The sequence below is a fragment of the Ochotona princeps genome, chromosome 2 (genome assembly GCF_030435755.1).
Source record: "Ochotona princeps isolate mOchPri1 chromosome 2, mOchPri1.hap1, whole genome shotgun sequence".
Classification (NCBI taxonomy): Eukaryota; Metazoa; Chordata; class Mammalia; order Lagomorpha; family Ochotonidae; genus Ochotona; species Ochotona princeps.
In genome coordinates this window covers 36,430,960-36,448,363 of record NC_080833.1, presented here as the reverse complement: position 1 = coordinate 36,448,363, position 17,404 = coordinate 36,430,960, and the positions used below count along the sequence as shown (strand labels likewise).

General features: G+C 49.2%; 1 protein-coding gene across 1 annotated transcript; it reads right to left on the bottom strand.

Moving 5' to 3' along the window:
- Positions 1 to 1,734: 1,734 nt before the first annotated feature.
- On the bottom strand, positions 1,735 to 14,784 carry LURAP1 (leucine rich adaptor protein 1). Its single transcript, XM_004599421.2, has 2 exons — positions 14,336 to 14,784; positions 1,735 to 2,408 (listed from the first exon to the last, which is right to left on the bottom strand). Exons 1-2 carry the CDS (start codon positions 14,531 to 14,533, stop codon positions 1,884 to 1,886), a joined length of 723 nt encoding a protein of 240 aa, XP_004599478.2. The 5' UTR covers positions 14,534 to 14,784; the 3' UTR covers positions 1,735 to 1,883.
- Between the last annotated feature and the right edge of the window lie 2,620 nt (positions 14,785 to 17,404).

The window sequence follows — 17,404 nt, the reverse complement described above, 5'->3', positions numbered from 1 at the left end:
GGTCAAGGGCTTGCTCTGAGTGTGGAGGGAAAGTGCCTTTCCCCTGTCTGCCCCACTCCCTTCAGGACGGGGCCAGGAACCAAAGAGCCTCTGTTTTTCCCTGCCACACCCCCACATTGTGGCCCGGACAAGGAGATTCCTTGTGTGCCAATCTCAGGCAGTCATCCTTGTGACCAAGTGGTAGGAGGCTGGGGACAGGGTGGGGGAAGGGTAGTCCTAGACTAAGAGAACATGACAATACTCCCCAACAACCACCAGAGTCCAGAGACCTCAGGGCTCCCTCCCCCCAGGTTTCCCTCAACAGTAGGAGGAGGGGACCAGGACTAACTGGCATAAAAAAGACCTGAAGAGGAAACAGGCAATGTGGAGGCATACAAACTGAATTTCTCTGTGTGAAGGCCAGAACACAGGAACAAACCCATTGACAGGGTAAGACCGGGGTCAGGTCAGGTGGGGTAGGGCAAAGGGAAGGGAATGAATCAAGCAGACTTGAGAGCCAAAGCTGAAGGTTTCTTACCCACAAACTCCAGGGATAGGAGTTCAGGGAGCAGTCAAGGCTGCCCCACAGAAGAGGGATACTCTGAAGAACCTGGGTTAAAAAATACATATGCATATGAATCAGGCCCAGTGCAATAGCCTAGTGGCTAAATCTGCCTTGTAACCGTCAGGATCTCATATGGGTGTCAGTTCATGTCCCAACTGCTCCACTTTCCCATCCAGCTCCCTGCTTGTGGTCTGGGAAAGCAGTAGAGAATGGTCCAAAGCCTTGGAGTCCTGCAACCACATGAGAGACCTGGAAGAAGCTCCTGGCTTCAGATCAGCTGAGCTCAGGCCAAGTTATTTCATCACCTGGGGTGTGAAACAGCAGACAGACAGATCTTTCTCTGTGTTTCTCCTTCTCTCTGTATATCTGCCTTTCCAATTTAAAAAATAAATATTTACATAATTGGGTACCAGTTAGGGTCCCTGCTACTCCACTTCCTATCCAGCTGCCTACTAACAGACTGGGAAAGCAGCGGAGGATGGTCCAAGTACCTGGGCTGTTGTCACCCACATGGGAAACCTGAGGAAACTCCTGGCTTCAGATTGGTTCAGCTCTGGCCACTGTGGCCATTTGGGAGTGAACCAGTTGATGTAAAATCTTTCTGTAAATCTGCCTTTCAAATTCAAACAAAAAGAGAAAGCAAAAAACTTCTGTAAAGCAGCAAAAACCTCTGTGAGACGCTTTCCTGCCTGTTCTCCCTCACAAGAAGTAACAGTGTGGACCGTAAATGATAGTCTCCCTTGGCATCTGGACCTCAAACCCCTGCTACCCTTACCTCATGCCCCCCCCAGGACTAGAACAGAGGAAGGGCTAAAATTTGGCCTGGCGGGAAATGATGTCATTCAACAAGTAGGAAAGGGTGAGGTCATCATCCCAAAGGCCTCTGGGAGGGACAATCCATGGAGGGTTGAGCCTGAAAGTCCATGTTACTCCTCAATCATGCCAGACCACCTGCTTGGCCAGGAGGTGAGGATGGGGTGGGGCTCAAGGCTTTCAGACCCTGGATACAGTAATTACCAGTGATCCCTTGTGTGGGGGAGGGGGCCCTAAATTCCTGAATCCCTGCCCAGCATGGGCAGAGAGGGATTAAACAGCCTCCCAAGTCCTAACAGGAACCCTAGGCCAAGCCTCCAGTGTCAACAACTCTATGGAAACAGTTCTGGGGACCCAGCAATTAAGAGATTAAAAAAAAGTCAGAGGCTCCCTAGGGACACGGGTGATGGGGAGGCCGGTCTCCATGGTGATTTCCATGCAGCCGCTGCCTAGTCCCAGGCTGAGGGAGATCAGGGCCAAGGGGAAAAGAGCAACAGGACTAGACTACAGAAAAGAGGAGGGGCGATTACAAGAAAGTCACATCGTCCTGGCACTGTCCCCAGTACCAGTGGGTCTCAAAGCCCAGCTTGGCGGCACTCCCCTCCTCAGGTGACTCAGGTGGTTCGCTGTGGAGCCCTTCCCCTAGGGGCTTCCACACGGCGCCCAAGCTCCCCAGCCTGGTGGTTGTCAGGTCCACCTCCGTCCTGGCCCTCTCCCCACCGGGCAGGACCTTTGCCCAATCCAGCTCAGGATGGGGAGCGCCAGGGGGACCCTGTTCATCCAGCTCACTGGGGGCCACTGTGTCCAGGAAGCTGCCAATAGAGACGCTGTCGAGCCGGTCAGCAGAGCTGGCATCCGGCAGGCTGTCCCAGCTGCCTCGCCTGGAGCGGCCTGGGCTCCCACCAGTCAGACTGTACTGGCTGCTGGTGAGGCTGCTGCAATGGCTGGTCAAGGTGCCCCGCTCTTCCAGCAGCCAGCGCACTGCCTCGATGCCCTCATTCAAAGTCACCAGCTGCTGCAGGATCTTCACATCAATGGCTCGCAGGTAAGCCTGGAGGGGAGTGAGAGAAGTAGTTAGTTCCAGGTGTGGGGCTACAGGGTTTGCCACTGTACCCAAAGGCCTTAAACTATGCTTCACTTTTTAGAATCGTAGTGATAGAATGGTCTGAGGTGTGAGTTTCAGAGAGCCAGACCACTGCTTAAAAATTTCAGTTCTCAGGGCCCAGCACAATGGCCTAGTGGCTAAATCCTTGCCTTGCACCCACCGGTATCCCATATGAGTGCCAGTTTGTGTCCCAGTTGCTCCAATCCCATCCAGATCCCTACTTGTAGCCTGGGAAAGCAGTAGAAGATGGTCCAAAAGCATTTGGGTAGTGAACCAACACATAGAACCCTTAATCTGATACACATACGTTGACTCTCAGAAAAAAGTTGAAAAGGTTTATTTAGCTTTACCAGTTATTAGCTATATGACCAGCTTATTTATTTTAAATTTTAAAAAATATTTATTTTATTTTTATTAGGAAAGATTTATTTTATTTTATTTTTTATTTACAGACAGACAACCATAAAGATCTTCCATCTGCTGGTTCACTTCCCAAGTGGCCGCGACAGCCAGAGCTGAGCCAGTCTGAAAACATGAATCAGGAGTTTTTTCTGGGTCTTCCATGTGGCTGTAGGGTCCCAAAGCTTTGGACCATTCTCAATTGCTCCTCTTGTGGTCCAGCTCCCTGTTAATGCTCCTAGAAAAGAAACAAAATATGGCCCAGGTACTTTAGACCCTACCACCCACATGGGAGCCCTCAATGGAGTTCCAGGCTCCTGGTGTCAGTCTGGCCCAGTCTCAGTTGTTGAGAGGTCTTTTGGGGAGTGAACCGATAGATGGAAGATCTCTCTCAGTCTCTCACGTTTTCTTTTTCCCTTCTTGTAACTCTCCCTTTCAAATAAATACATATATATATATATATTTTTTTTTTTTTAATTTAAAAAAAGGTGCTGGTACCATGGTTCAACAGGCTAATCATCCTTCTTCAAGTTCTGAGATCCCATATAGTTTGTGTCCCAACTGCTCCACTTCCCATCCAGCTCGATGCTTATGGTCTGGAAAAGTAGTAGAGGATGGCCCAAGTCCTTGGGACCCTGCACCCACGTTGGAGACCTGGAAGAAGCTCCTGGCTTCAGAGAGACTCAGCTTTGGCTTTGCTGCCACATGGGGAGTAAACCAGTGCATGGAAGATCTTTCTGTTTCTACTTCTCTCTATAAATCCACCTTTCAAACAAAAATAAATTTCTAAATACAAAACTCTAAAAGCCTAGTCCTATTCAGCTCTGAATTTCATATTCAGTGTATTACCTACTGAACCAAGCCAGATTTACCAATAATATTCACAGACAGCTGTAGGCTAGTCTGACCAGAGTCAATGGGGAGGAAGGAAGGGAGGAGGGAGCTGGAAAACGGAGAGAATGCACCTGCTTGCCTGTCCTCTCCAGGCTATTAGTAGCAGGTGCTGGAGGAGGGGAGGTTTAGCCAGAGCTCAGCAGTCAGAATCCTACTGGCTGGCATTCAGGACCTCCCTTCACCACACCCCTGGCTCCCAGTCTGCACTGGAAGCACAGGGGAATCTCCAGGGTCCCCAGCAGCTCAAGGGCAAAACCCTGAACCCATCCCACCTGGGTCAGGAGCCTTCTGCAGTTCTGCGGAGCTGGCTCTCACCACGGGAGTGCAGGGGAGCTTGGCAGTTGACATCCCCAGGGCCCCACCCATAGCCTACTTCCTGGTGGGCCCAAGCTCCTGCCACAATATGGCTTTTTGCATTTAGCTGAAGTGTGGCTTTTAATCAAAGACATACGCCAAGAGGCAAATAGTTTCACAAGGTTGACTGTGACCAGTAACAGTTCCTCCCCCTCACGCCTATATGCCATGTCCCAGAAGTTGACTAGTCATTTTTTAGTTGCTCACTTTGGTTTCTGCCTCCTAATCTCCAAATGCCATACTTAAATTGCTACTTCTTGGTTTCTAGAGCTTGTCATTGTATCCCCCTTCTTACTCTATTTCCATATGGAAATCCTTCCCATCACCTCATCTCCTCCTCCTTCCAACAATACAATCATTCTGTGTTTCCTTATTGGGATATTCCCAGCTAAGCCTATGTCCCTTACCACAGTGATTTTTTAACGTCTTCCCACATTTTTATACTCTCCATAGAACAATTATTTATTTTGGTTACTTTGTGACATAGTTCTCAAAACACCACTTGCCAACTCTGCCCCCACTGTCTGAATTTCCCTCTTGGGGCTTTCAAATACATCAGGTGCATTCTGGCTGAGGCATGTTCTTAGCAGCGTCTCTTTAGCAGCCTGCTCATCTGCTCCCAGTGTCTGCTGCTGCTACCCGGTGTCTTCCAGGGACCTCCCTTCACTTTTGTCCTGGGGACTCCCTATGCCTATTTCCTGGGCTGCATCCCTGGTTTCTTAGACCCCATATCCTTCTCCATTTTTTCCTTCATTTAGGTGAGTGGTGCATTCCCTCCAACAGCAATCTGAGAAAGTCTACACATGTGGTAAATCCGTAGAGGTTCTGCATGTTTTAAAATATCAGCCTCTCCCCACAGGGTTGACAGTGTGGCTAGTTGTAGGAAATAGTTTTCCTCAGTTTTTAAGGCATTGTTACATTCTCTCTCTTTTTTTTTAACATTCTTTTCTAATTTTCAGCATGTAGTGCTATTCTGATTGCTGATCTTTTAAAAAAATTTTTTTTAAGATTTATTATTTATTTTTATTGGAAAGTCATATACACAGAGAGAAGAAGAGACAGAGAGAAAGATCTTCCGTCCAGTGATTCACTCCCCAAGAGGCCACAACAGTTGGAACTGTGCCTATCTGAAGCCAGGAGCCAGGAGCCTCTTCCGGGTCTCCCATACAGGTGCAGTGTCTCAAGGCCTTGGGTCACCCTTGACTGCTTTCCCAGGCCACAAGCAGGGAGCTTGATGGGAAGTGGGACCAACAGTATTAGATCTGGCGCCCTTGAATCCTGGTGAATTCAAGGCGAGGACTTTAGCTGCTAGGCCACCACGCTGGACCCTGAACTTTTTCAACATTATCAACTCTTCTTTGAAAATTTTTAACAGATTTTTATTTCCAAGTATTGTTTTCAGTTACCTGAGTTTTCTTTCCTTTTTTAAAAAAGATTTATTTTTATTTTTATTGGAAAGTCAGATATACAGAGATGAGGAGACAGAAAGGAAGATCTTCCATCCATTGATCTGCTAATCCAAAGCCAGGAGCCAGCAGCTTCTTCCAGCTCCCCGCATGGGTGCAAGGTCCCAAGGCTTTGGGCTGTCCTTGGCTGCTTTCCCAGGTCACAAGCAGGAAGCTGGATGGCAAGCCACGTTGCCAGGATCAGAACTGGTGCGCCATATGGAATCCTAGCGTGTGCAAGGTGAGAACCTCAGCCTCCAGGTTACCATGCCGGGCCCTTTTTTTTCTTTTTTCAATAGTCTCCTGTTTTTGTTCATTGCTGCAATATTGTCTTTTATCTCTTTAAGAGTATGACTAATGAAGCTAAGTGTTTATTTTCTATATTATCTCCATTTTATTCAAGTGGCTTTTTTTCCCTATTCAAGTTTACACAGTTATCAAGTCCGATATTGTATGATCTTTAACTGCCGCTTGCATTTCAGACTGGGTCAATAAAATGATTGAAAACTGGTTGATGGCCCATGTGACACATCAGTTAAACTGCACTTGTGATACCTGCATTATGTATCAGAGCTGGTTCACATCCCTGCTGCCCCATGCTTCAAGTCCGGCTGCCTTCTAATGCATCCTGGGCCCTGCCAGGAACGCGGGAGACCAGGATGGAGCTCCGGCTCTTGGCTTTGTCCTGTTGCAGTCGTTTGCAGAATGAGCTGCAGATGGAGGAGCTCTCACTCTCTCTACCACTCTGCCTTTCTTGTGAATACATGTTTAAAAATACTGAAAATTCTGTGTTCATGTAGGAGGCTTGCCCAGTTCTGAGGCTCACTTCAGGGCTGTTTCGGGAAGGTCTGTAGTATCTTTTTTTCCCCTTTTGGATTCATATTCCCCAAATTATACCCATTGAGAGAGCCTAATTTAAGCAAGACTGACAATATTCTGGAAGCCAAGTAGACAAAGATTGAGAGGGAAATTTAGTAAGATTTAGGACATTTTAATTTAATTCTTTTGCCCTCAATTGTGCTTGGTACTTTCCAGTTTGGAGACCTTCTGTTTATTTTCTGTCTACACACATACACACACACAGATTTCCAAAGGGTCATGGAAATTGAGCATAATCTTTTTCCTTTTTATTTTTATTCGTCTGAAAGCTAGATAAAGAGAGGCAAACAGAGCTCTCCCATTGGTTGGCTCACTCCCCAGAGGCCCACAATAGCTATGGCTGTGCCAAGTCAAAGCCAGTAGCCAGCAACTCAATCCTAGGTCTCCCGTGGAGTTGGCAGGCACCCAACTACTTGAGATATCACTGCTGCCTCCAAGAGTTCCCATTAGCAGGAAACTGGTATCAGAAGCAAACACAGGACTTGAACCCACACTTGCCAATTAGGGATGTGGATATTACAAGCAGTGTCTTCACTGTTACACCAAATGCTCCCCCAAACCCAGTTTATTGATTGATTTGAAAAGCAGAGTGAAGACAGAGAAAGAGAGTTCTCCCAGCCACTGGTTCATTCTTCAGATGGCTGTAGTTGCTGGGGCTGGGTCAGGCCAAAGTAGGAACCTGGAACTCCATCTGGATTCCACATGGGTGGCAGGGACCCGAGTACTTCATCTGTCACCTGCTGCCTTGCAGGTGCAGGAAGCAAAGCAAGTGGCAACTCAACCTACTCTGTCAAAAACCAGCATTATTGTCTAACTCTATTTTCCCATAAACTTTAAAATTCCTTCATATATGTATAATACACTTGATGGATAATTATGGAGTTAGTCAAAAAAAACTGCTTTATTGGGCCCGGCGGCGTGGCCTAGTGGCTAAAGTCCTCGCCTTGAAAGCCCCGGGATCCCATATGGGCGCCGGTTCTAATCCCGGCAGCTCCATTTCCCATCCAGCTGCCTGCTTGTGGCCTGGGAAAGCAGTTGAGGACGGCATCGGATTGGCGCGTACCGGCCCGTTGTGGCTCACTTGGGGAGTGAAACATCAGATGGAAGATCTTCCTCTCTGTCTCTCCTCCTCTCTGTATATCCGACTTTCCAATAACAATAAAATCTTTAAAAAAAAAAAAAGAAAAACTGCTTTATTTACACCTGCAATGATCAAGTATTTGCAAATATACACACTGAAAAAAATTAGCATTAGAATTTAAACAAACGATTTGAATTCCAGTTTTGTCATTAAAGAACCACATGAACTTGAAATTTTTATAAAGATATAAAGAATTGGGCCCTGCATGTGAAATGGTTTGTGGAAGAGCCAGGCTGGGCTAAACAATCATATCTACTGGTGCATGCACTAGTTGGCAAATGTTGGAACTGGGGAGAAGACAAATCAAGCCAGACTGCAAAACCACGTGGAAAGTACAAGATCTGCGGCTGAGAGTTCCCCTAGTAGGGGAACTGTGGGCATCCCTCTGATGGGCTGCAGCTCCCAATGGTAAGCCTGAGAACCAGGGCTGGGGGTTTCCCTGGCTGGACAGGTGACAGAACCTGCGAGCCTAAGTGTAGCCTGGATAGTGGAGTCAACTGGGCTGAACTAGGCTGCAATACCCATTGGTGCGTACAAAAGCCAGAGGGGATGAACAGACCAGACCAGTCTGTGTAAGAACCAGGGCTGGGGGCAGGCCTGGTAGGGGTTTGGGGGAATTGCTCTGATTGTGTACATGAGGTCTGAGTGTATAGTGAGCAGGGTTGGGCTGGGCCGCAGCATCCACTGGTTTGCATAAGAGATGGTGCTTGAGACAGAACTTAACAAACAACTACAACCACCAGTGTGTGTGTAGGCCAATGTGGGTGATGTACTGAGTCAGACCCTGTAGTAGCTGACACACCCAGGAGTCAGGTCTGGGGTCACTTCAGATGAGGTTTCTTTGGGGACCCTCCCATCTGAACTGCCGGACTCAGAACTCCAACAAGCAGGACAATCGCAAGATCTGTGGTCTGAACATGGTGTGCGTGAGTCAGAACTGGGCCTCTTCAGTTGCTGAAGATGGCGCAGTGGACAACATGCCCAGATGCTCATGGGGGACATGACAGCCACTTCATTGAGACCTGGAGATGATGTCTGGTACTATGGAGGGCAGAACAAGTTGGACAGCTCCCCCAGACAAGTGTTAACAGCAAGTATCTTGGCGAATGGAGTCTCTAAGGGGGACTAAGTCAGCCAGTGAACCTTGGAAGGCTTTCCTTATCCTTGGAGCAACAAAATCAACAGCATTCCAGAGACCACTTGAGCAGTACTCTTGGAGCATGCTCCACATTGGGCACCCTGAGATGACACTGGGTGGCTGTCCCCATCCCCAGGTTAGGATGCTTAGGTGTGGCTTCTCCCCTTCTCTCCTCCTTTTCCCCAACTACAGGAAGAAGAAAAGGAAAACAATGGTCTCATCCACTTTCCCCTATTCCTTAACTCTTTCCACCCTTATTGGTAGTAGACATGGGCATGCATCCTTTTCAACTAGGTAAACATCATCAACAAAAAAAAGTTAAAAAAATTGGGCCCGACCTATTGAACTAGTGGCTAAATCCTCACCTTGCATGCACCAGGATCCCATATGAGTTTATGTTCTGAGGTCTGTAAGTAATGGTGCTTCCAATTCTTAAGATCTCTGAGTGTTTTTTTTTTTAAATATGTTTATTTATTTCTATGTACCTGAAAGGCAGAGCAACAGAGAGTGAGCAAGTGAGAGAGACAGAAAGAGACAGAGAGCATTCATGCACTGGTCTACTCCCCAAATGCTGGCAAGGCAGGAGCCAGGAGCTCCATCTGGGTCTCCCATGTGGGTTGCAGGTGCCCAAGTTCTTGAGCCAGTGTCTGTGGTTTCCCAAGATGCATTGGCAGGAAGCTGGGTTGGAAGCAGAGTGGTGGGGCCTCCAACAGGCCCTCCAATGGAGGATGCTGGCTTATCCCACTGTGCCATTAAATGAAAAGGGGTTGTTGTTGAGTTGTTCCTGCTGCTGGCCCACTATTCAGCTTTTTCCAGGTTTTAGTTAGTGACTTTTCCTTTTGCTTTTCAGCCCCCTAAACTTTGTTCCTGTTATTGCCTCTTTTATTGTCACAATGGCTTTATACCTCCTTCTACTGGTTTTTCAGTAGAGTTTCTGAAGAGAATGAAAGCAAGTACATTCCTTCCCTTTGCTTTTTTTTAACGAGAATTCTCACTGTCCTTGGAAGTCTACCCCTCCCTTCCTGAGGACAGAATTAATCCACTCAGTCATGGAACAAATATTTACTCAGTGTTTCTTTTTTTTTTTTTTAAGATGTATTTATTTTTATTGGAAAGCCAGATATACAGAGAGGAGGAGAGACAGAGAGGAACATCTTCCGTCTGATGATTCACTCCCCAAATGGCCACAATGACCGACGCTGAGCCGATCCAAAGCCAGGAGCCAAGAGCCTTCTCCGGGTCTCCCACGTGGGTGCAGGGTCCCAAAGCCTTGGGCCATCCTCAGCTGCTTTCCCAGGCCACAAGCAGGGAGCTGAATGGGAAGTGGGGCCACCGGGATTAGAGCCACATGGGATCCCAGTGGATTCAAGGCGAGGACCTTAATCACTACACTATCGCGCTGAGCCCTACTCAGTGTTTCTTACAGATGTGGCCCTGTGTTGGTACTGTTTCTTATTTTCAGAAGACTCACAGTCTAGTGAATAAAATATTGAGGACAGGCATTTGGCTAAGCCATCATTTGTGGTTAAGCCATCATTTGTTGCTTTCCCAGGCTCAATATCGGATGCTGGATTGGAAGCAGAGGAGCCAGGACTCAAATTGGCACCCATATGAGATACCAGTGTCTCAATCAGTGGCTTCACCCACTCTGCCACAACGCTGGTCTCTTAACTTTATTTTTCAAGTAGAAACCAAACAGAGAGAGCTCCCATCCGCTAGTTTATTCTCCAAACACCTTCAATGGCCAGGCTGGGCTAGGCTAAAGCTGGGAGCCTGGAACCCAGTCTAGGTGTCCTAGGTGGGTCACAGAGATCAACTTGAGCCATCATCTGCTGCCTCCCAGGGTACACATTAGCAAGAAGCTGGAATCCAAAATGCAGCTGGGATCCAAACTCCAGCACTCCAATGTGGGATGCAGGCAGCCCAAATGGCACCTTAACCAGTATAGGCCTCCATGACCTGATCTTATTCACTAGACTACGGGCCTTCTGAAGATAAGAAGTGCTGCAAACAAAGTGCCACACCTGTAAAAACACTGATTATTAAATATTTGCCATATTTTAATCATGACTGAGTGGATTAATTCCATCCAACGGAAGGGAGGGAAAGGCTTCCTAGAGGAGATGCCATTGGAATCAGGCCTTGAAAACTGAGCAGTTGGTAAGAATTCCTGTTGAAGGTGGTAGAATGAACACATGGGCTCCTGCCACCCAAGTGGGAGACATCTGGACGGAGTTCCAAGCACCTGGCTTTGGCTTGGTCCAGCCCCAAGAGCCACCTGGGGAGTGAACCAGCAGATGGAAGAACCACCCACCTCTTTCTCATTCTTTAACTCTGCCTTTCAAATAACAAATAAATACAATTTTTTAAAGAAAAACTAAAACAAAGGTAAGGTAATGAAGTGAGTTCTTAAAATTCAACGAGGCAGATGTTGGGAGAACACAGCTACTGTGCAGAGAGCCTGGACTAGAGCACAGTCAGGGGAACTGAGGAAAGGCTTCCTTGGCTAAGACGCCTGAGCAGAGCCCAGAGGGTTAGATGGCACTTGAAGCCACACAAAGGGTGGAGGGAAACACACCAGCTAGAGGGGGAAGCCCCTGATCCCCGCCGACTGGAAATGACCTTTCCAAACACACTCCCTCCAGGGTCTCCCACCAGTCCTTACCGTCCTGCACTAGCCCTGGAGTCCTGAGCGCAGACCCTATACCACGCTCACCTCTGAGTCTCTTGGCCTGCGCTATTCTTGGCCCTCTGGTGGCCCAGGATGTGTGTTGGGGGGTGGAGAGGCTGAGTCACAGCAGGAAGCCTGAGAAGCAGATTCCATAACCCGTGGCAGTGTGGCATTCCCTGCATGGACTTGCAACGATCCTCGGAACGGAAGGAAGTGGTTTTTCTGGCCAAAAAAAGCAGCACTCAACTTCACACTCCAGCTTTGGAGTCACAGTAGTCGTAAGATGGCTCAATAGAGTCGCCGCTACCCTGGAAGCTCCCAGACCTTTTCTCTTCCCATGGAGATTCAGTCTCCAGACTGCTGCCTTTGACAATGCTGCAGGCTCTCTTTGCCCATGTTGGTATCCTGCCATGGGACTCCCTCATGGCCCAATCCTGGAGAAGAACGAGCCCTGGCTGGGAGAGGTGTGTGTGCTAGTCTCCTCTCACCTGGAGGGCTCTTAGGGGTCACCTGTTCCTCAGCGCAAAGTGAAATGCAGAGAGGGTTGGGGCCTGCTCAGGTTCACACCAGGATTCAAAGCACAGTCCAGACTTGAACCCAGACTTTCCTGCTCCCTGCAGGAAGCTGTCTCTCATACTTGACGCTATGGGGGCGTGTTGTCCTGGCAACAGTTCTAGGGGTGGGAGAACTAAAGCCAAGGAGAGGAGGCTGCCATCGTTGTCTCCCTTTCCTGTGTGTCCCAGTCTGACTCATTCACTCCATCACTGCATAGAAGAGCTGCCTTAGAGGCAGGACTGACCTCGGCCTTAAGGGCAGGATTGTCCTCCCTGCACAGAGGCGGACAGCTACAGAGCAATTCTTAGGGAGTTGGCACCTGTCTGGCTTCCAATAGCCCCAAGAAAACCACTGCCCCACTCGTTATCCTTCCTGGGAACCTCCGAGGAGGCAGGGCCGAATTGAACAAGGCACTGAGGACATCCCAGGCTGAAGGAGGGCAGAAGGAATGGAGGGCCAGAGGAGGTCTCCTTGAAATCTCCCTATCCATACCCTCTGCAGGAAGGCCAGCTGGGTCGAGAATACAGAGAAAATCACAAGTGACCTGGGAACAGGTAGTCTCCACTAAGGCAGGAAAGAGAACCAAAAGGACTGAGTGTGGCTCCTCCAGACTCCAAGTGAGTTCAGGCTAGCCCCTGAACCAGCACCTGCAAGCCTATCTCCTCTGGGAGGTGGGAGAATCGATCACCACTTTTCTCATTCCGGTGACACAAACTGTATTTTACAGTGTTTAGTGCTGAGCAGGTCCCAGGTGTGAAGATATACGTGCTGGTCAGAAGACCTGGGTTCACAGTAGTTAATCATGTTAAACTACTATAGTTTTAATCATCTGCAATTACTTTAATGTTGCCTATATAGGGGGTAACATGGTTATTTTCCCATTCAAATGAATACAGATGACCCTTGCCTGTTTTCCTACTGAGGTATTTTTGCTTAAAAAAAAATCAGAAAAACTTGGGGGGGGGGGGTCTTCACTTTTTGCATGACCTTGAGCCGTTTACTCGACCTCTCTGTGCCACAGTTTCTTTACAGCATTGCTTCCCTAACAGGGTTGTGGGGAAGAGTTAAAGAGGATTTAAGAGAACACAAAGTCCAGTGCTGAGCATGATGCCTGCTCAGAGCAGTTAATTTTCAGAACAGGCCACTCCAGGTTGTCTCTTTCTAAGCTTTAAGCTTTTGGGTTTCTGTTTTTTGTTTTGCAATGAGGCACTACCACTTCCCTGTTGAGCTCCCCAGTAGGGTGTAGTGGCAGCCCTGCTCAGGGTCTGGCACTCACCTCCAACCTTCAAGGCCAGGTGCACAATTGGCATCCAAGTATTGCCCCAGGGGAGCTTTCCCGAAAAGCTCCACCCATCAAGCTCTCTCCTCCGGGGGCTGGGAACCTCTCCCACCTCCTCCATCTGCTTCCCCCTCACAGCTGGGCACACAGTGGGGCTCTGGAAGACTTCTGTGCTGATCTCACTCACTGTCAGCTCCTGGTCCTGGGCCAAGGAGCAGTCGCCAGCTCTTCAGCTCTCCAGACCTGGCTGCAAAGCGATGGCAGGTGTAAATCACTCCCTTCCCCGGAACCAGGGCTCTGGGGAGCCGCCCAGGGCCCAGGGGAGCCTGAAGGAGGGGCCTACCTACCTTTCTGGCTTTGAATCTAGACCAGCAGCACCAGGGCAGGGGGAGGGGACTTCCCAAGAAGGCCCCCAGTGATTCAAACATGCTGTACACCAGGGAAGTTAGCAGGCAGCAGGCTAAGTCCCAGGTAAGGGGACCCAAGTGGCTACCGCTGCAATTCTGTCTCTGCTAAGTTTTGGAACTTTCAAATACCCTAACTTGGAGACAGAGGGTTAAGGAGAGGCTGTCCAGGGCTCCCCTTCACCCCAGTCTCCTTTGTGCTAAATCCTGGCAAGAACACCCTTCCTCAAGGGAATCACGACCCCACCCTCATCCCTGCATTCCCCAACTCCCAATACCCACTCAGTCTGCAGGAGCAAAAAGACTTGACCACCTTGCAGTGGGACTGGGGAAAATAAGTGGACTCCTGTGGGGAGAACGGTGATTTGTTTTGGGATAGGTTCTGGTAACTTCCAGGGTTACCCCTACCCGCCCCCCCCCCCCCATACTCCCCTCCACCATTTTTCGGCAGGAGAATCTTCCCAGAGCCTGTGTCTCCCAGCCCGAATCCTCAGGACCCACAACAGCTCACTCACCCTGGAGGGGGGCAATTAAACGGACGCCACTCCACCTCCACACCAGGCTCTACGCAGGGGCCCGCGAGGGACTCTGAGGAGTTAGGTGAGGACTCTAAACTCCCTCCTCTCCGGCCAAACTCTGGAGGGTCGTGGGTCGGTCCCTTTCGGGCCCCCTGCCCGGAGCGCCCCCGCCCCCCGTCCCCCGCCTCGCACTCACCAGCTCCATCTTCAGCGCCGTGATCTTGTCCCCCAGGCCGTGGCTCGCTCCAGGTGCCCCCGGGAGCAGCAGGGCATCCGAGGTTCCCAGCTCCCACTCGCCGCGCAGCCCTCGGAGCAGCCCTTCAGGGGTCTTCCTGCCCACCTTGCCCTCCAGGTCTTGCAGGTCCGGAGTCTGGGACTCCACCGCCCCCTCCATGCGGGCCCAAGCCTAAGCGCGGCTGGGCGACCGGACGCCGGGGTCCTGGCTGGTGGGGGTCGGGTGGGGTCCTGGTGTCTCCCCAGCTAACGCGGAGCAGAACCGGTTGGTCCCCGCCCGGCCCGGCGCGGGGGTGGGAGGAGGATGCCGTAACTCTCCGAAAAGCCGCGCAGAGCCGTGTGTGGCTGCGCGCACAGCCCTTGGCCCTGAATGGCGTGGGGTTGGGCCATCCTATAAGGGGACTGGGGAAGCTCAGCACCTCCTCCCCACCCTGGCACCGACTCCAGCTAGGTACAAAAGCAGGCACCCAACAGATGTTTGCCGAATAAAAAGAAGCCTTAGAGATGTGGGAGCTGCAGCTGACGCAGACTGAGAGCTGAGAACTACTGAGGGTCTGGAAGGTTTCCACTCCCTGGGGCTAGCATTCAAACGCCTGAAGATTGCCAGTGAGGAGCAACCAATATGGAGGTCCCCTTTGGAAGTGGCAGTGAGGGGCCTCTTGGGGCTGTGATGCACCTGCCAAATCTTAACAATACAGTTCCTGATCTTGTAAATCTGGGAGGTGTGACAAGGGCTCACACTTGAAACCACAAGGCTGTCGGGAAATGTTCCTGAGGCGTTTTGGCTTCATTCCACAGTCAAGAAGGAGCCATGCGAAGGCCCGGTTTGGTTTTGGCTTTTAATCCAAGCGGTTCCAGCCCATGATTACTGTGAACAGGAACCCTTGCCCTTTCCTTCCACATCTCTAGTCTGTAGTGGTTTTTTTGTGTATATGTGTGCACATCTTGAACAACAAACGGGTTAATAGCAGCACTACTTCCTGATCTTTGTTTTAAAGATTTATTACTTTTTTTTTATTGCAAAGTCAGATATACAGAGATAAAGAGAGACAGAGAGAAAGATCTTCCATCTGCTTTGGTTCACTCCCCAAGTGGTCACAATGGCCAGAGCTGAGCCAATCCAAAGCCAGGAACTTCCTCTGGGTCTCTCCCATATGTGCAGGGTGCCAAGGCTTTAGATCAACTGCTTTTTCAGATAACAAGCAGGAAGCTAGATGAGAAGTGGAGCAGCTAGGACAGGAACAGGCGCCCATACGGAATCCTGGCTGGTGCAAGGCTAAGATTTAACTATTAGGCTACATTGCACAGGGCCCACTACTTGCTAATCTTAAACTTTACCTATGGGCTTGCTAATCAGATACATAGGAATATGTGGATTTTAAAAAAAGATATATTTATTTTTATTGGATAGGCAGATATACAGAAAGGAGGAGAGACAGAGAGGAAGATCTTCCATCTGATGGTTTACTCCCCAAGCAACTGCAATGGCTGGAGCTGAGCCAATCCGAAGTCAGGAGCCAGGAGCTTCCTCCAGATCTCCCACGCAGGTGCAGGGTCCAAAGCTTTGGGCCATCCTCAACTGCATTCCCAGGCCACAAGCAGGGAGCTGGATGGGAAGCAGGGCCGCAGGGATTAGAACCGGTGGCTATATGGGATCCTGTTGCATTCAGGGCGAGGACTTTAACCACTATGCTATCATGCCAGGCCTGGAATATGTGGATTTAACTCATACTCTAGGTACATCCCTTCCCCTCACCAACCCCATAGGCGTCTGTCATTATTTTTAGTTCATATAATGGTGTCGTAATTTTAAGTAACTTTTTCTATTTCCCCTTTTCCAAGATGTATTTATTTATTTATTTGAAAGGCAGTGTTTGCAGCAAGAGAAATCTTCCATCTGCTTGTTCATTCCCCAAATAACTGCAACAGGCAGAGCTGGGCTTAGCTCAAGCCAGGAGTTAGAAGCTTCTGGGTTTCCCATGTGGGTGACATAAGGACATAAGCACTTGGACCATCTGCTGCTTTCCCAGGGCATCAGCCAGGAGCTAGATTGAAAGTGGAGTAGCCAGGACTCAAACCAACATCACTATGAGATGCCTGCATCTCTGGCAGTGACTTAACCTACTATACCACAATGCTGGATACCTCTGAGTATTTCATGGACCATGGAAACATTTTTTTAAAGCATTTAGTTATTTGAAAGAGCAATACAAAGAGGAGGGACAGAGACCTTCCATCCATTCATCAATATGGGATGTACACTGCATCAGAATACTAGACCCAATGGAAAGATTTTATATCAGAGATTGGCCAAACATTTCCCTTTTTGAAACATTACCCTGTAGCAGGGGCAAAGGAGTAGAAGGATAAAAATGTAGAGTCATGGGGACTAGTTAGAAAACAAGAGATAGGGCCTGGCACAATGGCCTAGTGGCTAAAGTCCTTGCCTTGAATGTGCTGGGATCTCATATGGGCACCGGTTCTAATCCTGGCAGCTCCACTTCCCATCCAGCTCCCTGCTTGTGGCCTGGGAAAGCAGTCAAGAGTGGCCCAAAGCCTTGGGACCCTAAACCCATGTGGGAGACCTGGAGGAAGTTCCTGGCTCCTGGCTCTGGATCGGTGCAGCACCGGCCATTGCTGCCACTTGGAGAGTGAATCATCGAACAGAAGATCTTCCTCTCTGTCCTCCTCCCTGTATATCTGCCTTTTCAATAAAAATAAATAAATCTTAAAAAAAAAAACAAAAAACAAGAGATTAAAAAATGGCTCAAATCAGAGCCTTCTTGTGAGGTTGGAGGAGAATTATACCAAATGGAAGGCTGTTTAGTAAATATGATTGACAGGGTCATATTAATTCATAGTCAGATTTGGGCCCAGCATGATGGCTCAATGGCTCAATGGCTAAAACTTCACCTTGCATGTACTGGGATTCCATATGGGTTCCTGTTCATATTCCAGTTGTTCTACTTCCCATCCAGCTCCATGCTTGTGGCCTGGGAAAGCAGTCAAGGACAGCACAAAGCCTTGGGAC

What these genes read in the sequence shown, in the direction of transcription:
- LURAP1 (XM_004599421.2), bottom strand. Translation starts at nt 14,533, where the DNA reads ATGGAGGGGGCGGTGGAGTCCCAGACTCCGGACCTGCAAGACCTGGAG. An exon ending in CGGCGCTGAAGATGGAGCTG is followed by an intron (nt 2,409 to 14,335) that starts GTGAGTGCGAGG and finishes ACTCCCCTCCAG; the next exon opens with GCTTACCTGCGAGCCATTGA.